This window comes from Marmota monax, unplaced genomic scaffold, assembly GCF_021218885.2.
Source record: "Marmota monax isolate L192 unplaced genomic scaffold, Marmota_monax_Labrador192_F-V1.1 WCK01_AAM20220418_F8-fsc00015, whole genome shotgun sequence".
Taxonomy (NCBI): domain Eukaryota; kingdom Metazoa; phylum Chordata; class Mammalia; order Rodentia; family Sciuridae; genus Marmota; species Marmota monax.
Window position 1 is genome coordinate 23,829,886 of NW_026692194.1, and position 12,285 is coordinate 23,842,170.

Below are 12,285 nucleotides of genomic sequence, written 5' to 3' on the forward strand. Positions count from 1 at the left end.
GTGCAAGAGGAAAGTGTTTTGGAAGATGATGACTTGAAGAATTAATTACCAGGTTCAAAATGGGAAGGTAAATACTTGCTTACACATGACCAAAAGGAAAAGTGGGAAAAAACATTAAAAGTCTAAAAATTGTTCATTTTCTAAAATTGTTCATCAGCTGATGAATGGATAAACAAAATGTGGTATGTACACACAATATTAAGAAAGAAAAAAGAGAGGTACTAACAAATGCTATAACATGGATGATCCTTGAAAACATTATGCTAATTAAGTCAGTCACAAAAGACCACACTCTACATAACTCTATATGAAATGTACAGAACAGGGAAATCCACTGAGACCAGAAGTAGATAAGAGGCTGCTAGAAGGCAAGGGACTGAGGGGAATGGCCATAACTGTTAGTGGGTACAGGGCTTCTTTTTGGGGATGATGAAATGTTTTGAAGTCAGTGGTGATGGTGGTGTACTCTGAATATACCAAAAATTATTGAATAGTACACTTCCAAAGGAATAAGTTTTATGGTATGTGTACTATTATATCCCAATAAAAACTAAAATTTGAGGTTGTCTTTTTTTAAATTCATTTTCTGTTTGCGCTGTCATTATATTTTTTAAAATTATCTAAAATCTGTAAGGTTTTGATATCTGAAAAAAATTCAGCTAGAGATGACTCTAAAAAATTCTCAATTATGAATGTGCTAGTAGTGCAAATACTTAATGGATAGGTGTAACTGGCAGGAGCAAGGAAGAGACTTTTCTGATTTAGAGGAAAGCTTGCCCGATTAGCAAGAGACTTCAATAAACTTGTTATTGAAGTTTACTTCAATAACACTCAGCAGGCTCACATCAATATTCATTACCTAAAAATACTAAGCTTTGAACACCACAATGTGTTTGGTGGGACAGTCACACAGTATCTATCAATTGGCTCTGAGGTACCCAACAGAAAAAGGGCATCTACTGCTAAGCCACAACCCCAGCCCCAGTAAGGATGATTTTTTAAATGACTGCATATATTTAACTCAATTCAACTGCCAGGCTTAGAAATTAAGGTGAATGGATATGAAAAACATTAATTAAAACAATCTATTATATAACTCCTGAAAAATAAAGTATAAAAATCCATACAATAACAAGACAATTATGATGCTTAAATTCCACAATTCAGAGAAAATAGTGCTTTAATCAACAGTACTCTTTTTACTCCTATACTGACACTGCAATGTAAGATTAAAGTAATTTCCTTTCAAAATGTTTGACAATTTTCAAACTCCTAGTTCAAAATGCCAGAGATTGTAGTATTCTTGGAAATGTTTACTGAAAAAGACAGACATGTAAAGTCGGTCTTTCTGAGCAGGGGAACAGGGTTTCATTCTTCCTTTTTTATTTTTCCTCCAATATCGTAAACTAAACCCAGCGGTGCTTTCTTTATACCAATGAGCTACATCTGCACCTCCAACTTTTGTAATTTTTAGAGAAGGTCTCACTAAGTAGCCTAGGCTAGTCTTGAAGTTGTGATCCTCTGGCCTCAGCCTCTGGATGTGCTGGAATTTATAGGCGGGATGGTGGGTGGGATTTCTCTTACTCTAAACTCAGGATGCTTTCTGTGGTCTAATGAAGGGACTCTAGGGACACAACAGGTAAGGAGGTAGCTTGAGTGTGTTTAGGGTAAAAAGGATAAACAAGTTAAATTGCTCTGCCAATCCCCAGATTCATTCCCCATCACGTCCTTTCTTTCTCTTTTTTTGGTAGATCCTCAAGGACTGACTGGCCAGCTAGTTCTATGTCTGCTGTTACTGCCTGGAGATGGTGATAAAGAATCTCTCTTTGTTTGTGATCCCATAGTTTTAGAACCATGTCTCCATTTTTTCTCTTTTCATCTTCTACTCTGAAAGAAGTGCATAGTATGCTGAACATTTTTCAAGTTTATTGTTCATCTACTATAGAAAAAGGGCAAAATCAACCCATATATTTGGTTTCAAATGGACATTAAGAACAAAACATCCTGCCAAGTGTGGAGGCACAGCTACTTGCGCTACTTGGAAGGGTGAGGCAAGAGGATCTGAAATTCCAGGCCAGCCTGGGCAACTTAGTGAGACCATCTCAAAATTGATGCCCCCCTCTCAAAAAAGGGGGTGTGTGCACAAACACCTGTGTGCTGGGGATGTACCTCAGTGGTAGAGTACTTGCCTACCATGTGCAATTGTGGCTCCCTCTGCCACAAAAGAAAAAGGACCAAGCATATCTATATTTGTGAAGAAAACTGTTTTCATGAAATGCAGAAAGACTGTCAAGGCCCAGAACTAGGGCTGGGAACAAAGGCTTTTTTTCTTCCCTTTCCTATCTCATTGCATGGCCATGCATTCTGTCTACAGCTACCCCAACACCACCCTAGGGGAGAGTGAGCCTTTATACTTTTAAAATGTATATGCATCTACATCTAATTATTTTGTATTAATATGCCAGAGGCTAATGAAAGTTATATATGCTTAATAAATAACTAAATAATCTCATTACAAGATTATGAAGATTCTTAAAAACGAAAAGTATATTGATGACCCTTATGTTGTTCCATTGCAACGCCTTCTCTCCTGTTCTGGGATTTGGGACTGCAACAGCACTATGTAAGAATTATATAGAATGAGTTTAATATAAGAACACCATACCTTTAGGTCCTTTCCCAGGAGTGGGCTCTATAGTAGTTTTATTCCATATAAGCATGACTCCACCTGAGTCTCCGGTAAGAACATCTCCATTCCCCAAGAATGCTAAACACTGTACAAATTTTGGTTTTTCATATTTCTACAAATAAATGAAAATTTTTAAGTTTTCCCTTTGGTATGATGATTTTATACTTACTCAACAATTAAAAAAATTTAAGTTCTATAGTCCTATAGAGTATTCTGATCCTTACCCCAAAAATTCCCTGTTTTCTTGTTAGTGAATTGCCACTCCATGTCCAGAAAAAAATATGAGATTTACCACATGTTATTATGGTATTTGCATCTGTTGGGTGGAACTCCACAGCCAAAACAACCTCATTTGTTGTCTGTGAAAAGAGAAATAAAGCTTCAGAAAAATGAATATTCTTACTGCGATCAAGTACCAATTATAGTTCCTGACAAAGACAGGGAAAATTTCTGAGGAAATGCCTTTTCTTCCAAGATCTATTCTACTGAAAATTTTTAATAATAGTCCCTGGTAGTGGGGACTGAACTCAGGGGCACTTCATCATTAAGCTACATCCCTAGCCCTTTTTATTTACTTATTTTTAATTTTGAGACAGGGTCTTGCTAAGTTGCTGAGGCTGGCCTCAAACTTATGATCCTCTTGCCTCAACATCCCAAGAACTGGGATTACAGATATGTGTCATTACATTTGGCTTAATAATAAATTTTAAGACCTCAAATGACCTCATACTTCTATACTGCTAATTTATTCATAAAAATGTTGCACTTGGAAGACATTTATACGAGTTATAGGTTTAATTGTTTTAATTTATCACATACTCAGGAAAAGCACATTAAAACTGTCAAATACAAGAGCAATGTACATTGTCTTAAAGTTAGAAACAAAGCTAAAAACAGAACATTAAAAATATTCTAGAAATATAACCCTATGTCATCTCCCCAGCTATTCTCTCTTTACAGAAGAAACCATTATTTTGATTCTCAGTAGGAGAGAACTTTGTCTGCTTCATTTAAATAGAAACATAATAATGTATTCCTTCATAAGTCTGCCTTGTTTTCTGAACATTACACTTGTGAGATCTATTTGTGAAGATATGTACAGTTGTAATTTGTTCATTCTAATTGCTATATACTATTCTTTTGTATAAAAAAGACCACATTATTGTTTTATTCATTCTTCTGGTGATTGGCATTAAGGTAGTTTAGAATTTCTTTTGGCTATCATAAGTATCATAAGACACTGCTATTTGTCCTCCAGCAAAGAAATGAATATATTTCTGTTGGTTTTATACTCAGGAGAGAATGAGTTGGGTCAGTAGATATGCATATGTTCTATTTTAGTAGATAATGCCAAACAGTTTTCCAAACTGGCTGTACTAACTTACATGCCTAGCAGCAGTATCTGAGAGTTTCAGTTACTCTACACCCTTATCAACTTAGGTATTTTTGTCCTTTTCATGTAAGCTACTTTTGTAGGTACACAGTAATATCTCACTGTGGTTTTAATTTGAATTTTCTTGATAACTAATAAGGCTGAACATCTTATCATGTTTATTAATCATCTTACTTTATGAAGTGCCTGTTGAAATGTTTTGCTAATCTACCGTCTTTCTTACTGAAATACAAAAGTTCCTTACATATTATGAACATGAATATTCTACTAGAAATAATGTATTATATTTTCTCATATTCTTAATGTTATCTTTTAAATATTCTTAATTTATCACTTTCCCCCACTTGTAATTAATAATTTTACGTGTCACATTTGAGAAATCTACTTATGAAGGTATCCTCCTATATTTTCTTCTAAAAGCTGTGGACCTTTCATACCTACATCCATAATCCACCTAAAACTGATCTTGTGTGAATGCTGTGAGATTAATTTTTTCCCATATGGATATCCAGTTACTCCAGTACTGTTACTATTTATTTAAAGCCTTAATCTTTGCCCACTGCATTGCTACCTTTGCCATAAATCAAGCTGATTTGTGTAGTGTATGTCTCTATTCATTACCCCCATCTGTTCTTCTATCCTTGTACCACAATGACTCAATGAATAATAGACAATGACATACATATTTCAAGTCCTCTAAGTTTATTCTTTCTTTTATTCTTTTTTTGTACTGGGGACTGAACACAGGACCACTTTACCATTGAGCTAAACCCACAGTTCTTTTTCCAATTTTTTCTTTGAGACAGAGTCTCACTAAGTTGCTGAGGCTGGCCTTAACTTGTGATCCTTCTGCCTCAGCCTCCTGGGTTGCTGGGATTACAGGTGTGTGCCACCACACCTGGCTTGTCCAAGTTTACTCTTTCTTCCTCACAATTGTTCTGATTATTCTTACCATTTTATATTTTCAGATATATTCAGTTTGTTAGTTTCTTGCAGGAATTTTTTTACCATGTTGACTATATGTATCAATATGCAGAGAAGTCACATCTTTACAATACCATATTCTGTCCATAATATACACTATTGCTCCATTATTAGGTAGGTCTTCTTTAATTTTTATCATTACAGCTTTCAAGTTGCCTTATTCAGTCTCAAGTTTACAAAAATTAATAAGTTATTTATCAGTTCCTCAAATCCTAATGACTTAAGCAAGGATAGAGTCTATCTAAAGTAGAATAGAGTAAGTTTGACACACAAGGAGAAGCTAAGAGGAGAGAGAGTTGAGTGATCTAGCTTCTGCCAAGTCATTCCTTAGGCAAAATGCCCCTCTATTCTTTAATAAAGACTTTTCTTTTCCTCCCCAAAGAAGAAACAATGTTCTCTTTTTAAAGTTAACTTTAGTTGTTCTGCAGTCACCTGTATTAGAAAGAGGTATAATGCAGACATTTAGGACACAGACTTTGGAGAACACAAATATGAGAAGTGAGATAAAGCTTGGGCACTTAAGTGGAACATACTGTCAATAACTGTGAGATAAAACTGGTTTGGGCTAGAGAAGATAATCAACAGATTTTCATGTAAATTTTAACTTGTGGTATCTTCACATAAAGATATCTATCTAGCAGGCTTCTAGAACTAAGAATTCAACTTGTAAGAGATCTGGGTTGGAAATAAATAATGGATGTGGAACTCAGGAGATAGACAGTAAAGTTACAAGTAAAGGGCTGGAATAGAACTCAGAGCAACAGATACCTTTAATGTCCTGGGAAGGATATGGACGAATGGCTGGCAGGAGGAAAACCATGTATTTCATTTGGTAGACCTTACTACCAAGGACCAAAATTCACTATTCACTTTGGTGCAACTTACTTACTTGTTTTAAATTACTCTAAATGATGACTGGAAGACAATCAATGTCTTCCATTGATTTTTTTTTTTTTTTAAAGTTTGAGGTTTCCTGACAGCTTATAGTTGTTTCAATTTTATCAAATAGAACAAGTACTTTCTTCAGAAGACTAACTTACACATGAAAACATAATAACATCTATTTTAACCAACAAGCTGAAAGCCTGAAGCTTATGCAAAACAAAACTTCTAAGACAGGAATGAAAGAAAAATACATTATTCTTTAGGGATGAATCAAACAGGTCATAGGCTTTTTAAAAACATTCTTACATTCTCTCTCTGAAAGCCCATCATCGGGAGAAGGCCACTTCTGACCTACATAAACACAGCTACAAGCTAACCTGACAATTTTCTCTTACAAGATATAGCTTGATCCACACAACAAATCAACACTATTCTACAGCAATTATCAATGGTACAGCATTTTCTACAATAATCCTATAAACATAATTTTAACCAAAAAACTAATTATTATATATGCACTTCAGTTATGTCAGCCACTTTTTTTTTTTTTTTTGGTGGTACTGGGGATTGAACCCAAGGCCTTGTGCATGCTTGGCAAGCACTCTACCAACTGAGCTATACCCTTAGCCCTATGACAGCCACATTCTTTTTTTTTTTTTTTTTTAATGGACACAATGCCTTTATTCATTCATTCATACATTCATATGGTGCCAGGGATCGAACCCAGTGCCTCACGCATACTAGGCAAGTGCTCTACCACTGAGCTACAACCCTGGCCCGACAGCCACATTCTTAAGGGTGAAATTTTCCTCTAGATTTCTAAAGCTTTAAATATTGAATAAAATTAATTACAAATCTGTTAAAGCAGCAGTAGTCAAGTAGAGTATTGAGTCTTTAATTGTTAGACATCCTTCTACCCACTGTGCTACTGACATCTCAGTTACACAATGTCTGAAATACTGAAACTACTTCAAGACGCTAGACTTTTATTTTGTATAACTGTAGTGTTAACACCATAAAATATTTACAAATGAGTAAATCTGATGAATTTGCCCAGTGTGTTTATACTTGCAACTTAAAGGTACACATATCACAGTGGCTCCAAATACCTGCCAAACAAATCATGTACTCTGAAAGATGATACTCAATTAAAAATTATTTTGACTTACCTTTATTTCTGCTCCTTTAGATTTTTTCTGCCAGTCCCAAACAGTAAGCATATGCTCATTGGAATCATCAATAACACACAAATGGACACCTGAATCCTAAATAAAAATCAATTAAAGGCATTTAAAAATTCCTGAATAAGTTTTTTTTTTTTATTTTTTTGATGTATGTGTGGTGGCCCTAGGGATTGAACCCAGGATTGCTCTATCACTAGGCTTCATTCCTATCCCTTTTTATTATTATTTTAAAATTTTGAGAGAGTGTCTCAATTAGTTGTTGAGGCTAGCCTCAAACTTGTGATCCTACTGTCTCAGTCTCCTGAATCACTGGGATTATAGGTATACACCACCGTGCCCAGAGATAGGGCTTACTTTCTAAGTAGGAAAATCCATTATTAAAACTGCCTACAGAGGGGCTAGGGATGTAGCCCAGTGGGAAAGAAAATGCCTATTATGCATGAGGACCTTGGTTCAATCTCCAGCACCACAAAACAACAAAAAAACTAACTACCAACAGTATGATCATCCAAAATCTTTTAAACATAATGTTCTCTGAAACATAATGAATGTACTATTTACTAAAACTATATTTTCTTCCATGATATAAATTCTTATTTTTTTTCCCCTATTTTTAAATTGTTCCCTTAGATTGATTCCCATTTGCCATTTAGTCACTTCTATTAATTAGTGACAACAAATAATTCTTTTTGTTTTTTAGATAGCATGGATTGAACCCAGGGCACTTAAACATTGAGCCACATCCCCACCCTTTTGTTGTTGTTTTTAATTTAATTTAGTTTTTTTAAATTTTGAGACATGGCCTTGATTGCTTAGGGCCTTGCGAAATTGCTGAGACTCACTCTGAACTCACTATCCTCCTGCTTCAGCCCCCTGAGCCACTGGGGCAAATAGTTCTTTCTGAAGATATTCTAATCCCTTTGGCTTATGCTTCCTCAGTGCTGCTGGAAAATATTCAAGGTGTTTTCCCATGAAGTAGGTAGGAAGAAATGTACATAATTTTATAAATTTTCTATTGATAAAATTAGTACTATTTTAAAGTTTGCTAATTTCAAATTTCTGTGATCTTATATTCACATGAATAAATAAAAACAGAACTAAATACTATTTTCCTGAAACCATTTTCTTTCATATAATTTAAGTCTCTAGGTTAGTAACTATGGATGGTATTAAACAATTTTTTTTCTAGTAGCACTTATGGAATGTGCTTCCTTTTGTATATAGAATAGAGAAATAATGCAATATCTCTGGATTAGGGAAACAATGTTGTAAAGGAAGAATGAGAGATACTAAGGAAGGACACAGTTTAGTCTTCTCTTTATCTCAGCCTGTATTGGAATTATATAAGAATCAGAAAAAGATTATGGAGCAATTCAAGACCATTGTAACACTATAACAATGCTACCAAAAACACAGCAAGAGTTCCTGCTATAGAGATTGGGGCATGGGGGTTGGGGGTAATGCCAATACTTCTTTTCTAAATTACTTCTTCCTAATTTTGATTTGTTAGACCTCTGACATTCAATGTCTTTAAGCTAGAAAAATTCCTAAATTCATTCAGATTTATTTTCTGCTCTAAAAGTGTCCCTTCTTCCATGTCCCACAAAACTCCCATAACAGAATACAGCTGCTGACAACTGAGAACTAAAGAGATCATATGAACACATAAATGTATTCTGAAGTGTAAGTGAGAACCAATAAATTCTAAGGGGTATTTATATTTGAAATTTAAAAATATAAAACCTAAGATGTAGATGGTCTCCTGCATACTCTATAATCATCATTACATATTAATTCAAGAAAAAAGAAAATGCTTATATTTATTTACATCCTGTCTTATTTTTCCCCTAGGATTACATGAGATTGACAGACACAAAATGTTAAATATGTGTTGCATTAATTCAGATATTTCATGATTTTTGCTCTGTTATGACACCAAGAAAAGCCAATGATTTTGCAGGATGGGCCAAATTTCATGTCTGAATTTTTAAAAGATAGATCTCTCCTATGATTCAAACTGAAATGAAGGCATATCCTACTGTTTACTTCAAAATGTACTATACTACGAACATATTCCTCCAACCATTTCCTACAACTATTCTAGAATCCTATCTCAGGATAGAACAAAATTAAGTTCAATTAAGTGTAGTATATTGATCCTATCTTCTGTTTGTGGTACTGTGGGTTGAACCCAGAGACCTTCTACGACTAAGCTACACGCTAGTCCTTTTTATTTTATTTTGCTTTACAGTCTTGCTTAGTTGCTGAGGCTGGCCTCAACTTGAGATCCTCTTACCTGAGCCTACCAAGTCTTCAAAATTACAGGTGTGCCCCAACCCTCTTTCTTCCTATCGTTTTTGGGGTACCAGGATTGAACTCAGGGGCATTTGACCACTGAGCCACATCCCCAGCCCTATTTTGTATTTTATTTAGAGACAGAGTCTCACTGAGTTGTTTAGCACCTCGCTTTTGCTAAGGCTAGTTTTAAACTCATGATCCTCCTGCCTCAGCCTCCTGAGCCTCTGGGATTACAGGTGTGTGCCATAGTGTCCCGCTTGCCTCCTATCTTGATTTTTTACAAAACAAATGTAGTACTCAGGTTAAAATGCTAGCCATTAAAAAAGCAATAGCTAACTTCTCATTTTTCAGTGTATATTAACAAAAAACTGATCTTCCATTCTCTCTCTTTTAGTTTGCTTACTTCTTTAAACATTGTTACTTACTGCTTTTGAAAAATCCAGGCATCCTACCCCACGCTCGAAAGTTCCAAGTCCAATAATTTGCAGCGTAGATAGACTAACTGAATCCCACACTCTGACATGAGGTTGCAGGGGCTGCAAAAAACACAAAACAGCAAGACTAACTGGTGATGCAATATATACCACAAAGAACTGGTGTCACCTACAAAAAATAAAAGGGATGAACAGACGTCTAATAAGACAATAACTACCAGATTTAGACATTTCCCCAAAGAATCTTGAGTAGGTACTTTTCTCTCATACCAAATTATTTGACTATTTACTATGTTTCACATGTTCTTCATATGTCACATGTATTAAAACATTTCATATTCATAAAGTTAAAAACTATAGATATGATTATCAAATATTATTTAACAGATGGAGGAACTAATATACAGAGATTTAAATAACTTGACCCAAGTTATACAGCTACTAAAAGGTAAAATCAGAATTCTAATGCAGGTAAAATTTGTTCTGGATTATTTTGCCCCTCCCCCCCCCGCCTTTTTTTTTTTGAGAGACAGGATCTCACTGTATTTGCCCAAGTTAGTATAGAGACTTGTGAACTCAAGTGATCCTCCCACCTCACATTCCAGAGTAGCTGGGGATACAGGTATGTGCCAGTTGGATGCTTAGCTTTTAGCACTACCTTTATATCTGAGAAAATCATTGTCCAATAAATTGCTAAGCAAATAGTCCTCAAACAGAATATAGAATTGGAAGGGATCTTTCAAAACAACTCCATACAATCTCCCCCTACCCCACACTCCTTTAAAGAAATTGAACCAACAGAATGTCATGAATACAGTCAAACATGTTTATCAACCACCATCAATATTCACTACTGATCTTAAAAAGATTTATTATATAAGCCAATTTTAAAACATTACACAGTAACTGAAACTCTAAATGATATCAATTCTCCTAATACATAAAATCGAGAGGTCCCACTAACTAAGGATAACTGATGTACCTTTGGCAAATAAGGATTTTATAATAATTTCCCTATAGAACACTTTATTATTTAGAAAAACAAAATTAGCAGTTTGATTCTTTCTTTTTTTCCAAATGTTCTTAGTCTTAAAAGTTTTTTCCCTGCTTTTGCTAGAAATCCTTTAGTAGTTACATTCTGAAAACAAGTTGCAGTTTAAAAATTACAATCAATTCCATTCAAACAGCAATTATCACTAGATACAAAATGCATAAATCTGTACTGCTTACCCTTCCATCTTTATCCACTCCAGCTATCTGTCCAGTTGCGATCCTAATTTTGTCAGGATGAATAGCAAGGCTAGAAAAGTAGTATTAACAATAATTTTAAATACAAAAACCATGTAAAACAGCAGAAACACACTGTTATATCAATGTGTTTTTAGTTTTTTGTCATAAAAAACTCACTTTGTTCTATTTTATTTTCTTTAGGAAATTAAGTAAACATCAATTATCTGAAGATTTTTAAGTTTTCAGCTGTTTCTTTGTTAAGTTTAACAAATTAATAGAACATTAAATTCAAAGAAAATATCCACAACTGTGGCATGGTTAACAAACTAAATTGTTTTCATTTGTGCAAGTTCCTTTCTAGTCCATGTATAGAGGTATACATACTATATGGTTTTATTTAAAGATGTAATATTGTGTGGTATAATTCTAATCAAATAAAACAGAAGCTTTTTTTTTTCATTTTCCCACATAATCCTTATGCATTATTACTGACTTAGCAATTCTTTCATCTTTTGGATGATTTCTACTTTTCTACCAGGGGAAAAAGTAAACAACAGTCAACATCATAATGCCATCAACTGGGGCTGGGGTTGTGGCTCAGTGGTAGAGCACTTGCCTTGCACACATGAAGTGCTGGGTTTGATCCTCACTACCACATAAAAATAAAATAAAGGTATTATGTTCATCTCCAACTGAAAAAATATTTAAAAATAATGCCATCATCTTTTTAATTAGTTCTAATGCTACACTTAGCACGTCAAATTTGGGGCAAAGAATTTTTAAATAAAAATGGAAAACAATGCTAAAATTATTCATGGTACACATACAATTGATCATCAAAAAAATTGGGGGGGCTGGGGTTGTGGCTCAGCAGTAGAGTACTCGACTTGCATGTATGAGACCCTGGGTTTGATCCTTAGCACCACATAAAAATAAATAAGTGAAATAAAGATATTGTGTCCAACTGTAACTAAAAAATAAATGTTAAAAAAAATTTTTAAATGTCTTCATGTCCAAGTCTACATTTTTTTGTATCTTGCCACAACAGGTAAGTGCTACTGAAAACACTATTTTTGTTTGTTACTTGGAATGTACTGCTAATTATTTTCTGGAATAATAGCCTCAATTCAAATTGTCATAGAGAGAGAAAAATGTTCTAAAAGTTCTATAACTTTCTTATATTAAGAA

General features: G+C 34.4%; 1 protein-coding gene across 4 annotated transcripts in view; it reads right to left on the reverse strand.

The window, feature by feature from the left end:
* The window catches only part of Eml4 (EMAP like 4), a 137,905-nt gene that overhangs the window by 33,371 nt on the left and 92,249 nt on the right, over positions 1-12,285 (reverse strand). For all 4 annotated transcript variants that reach the window (XM_058573568.1, XM_058573565.1, XM_046425276.2 and 1 more), the window contains 5 exons: positions 11,098-11,167; positions 9,859-9,969; positions 7,121-7,216; positions 2,914-3,048; positions 2,666-2,801 (listed from right to left, as the gene is read on the reverse strand). In XM_058573568.1, the coding sequence (XP_058429551.1) occupies positions 2,666-2,801; positions 2,914-3,048; positions 7,121-7,216; positions 9,859-9,969; positions 11,098-11,167 (548 nt within the window). The remainder of the gene's footprint in view (positions 1-2,665; positions 2,802-2,913; positions 3,049-7,120; positions 7,217-9,858; positions 9,970-11,097; positions 11,168-12,285) is intronic.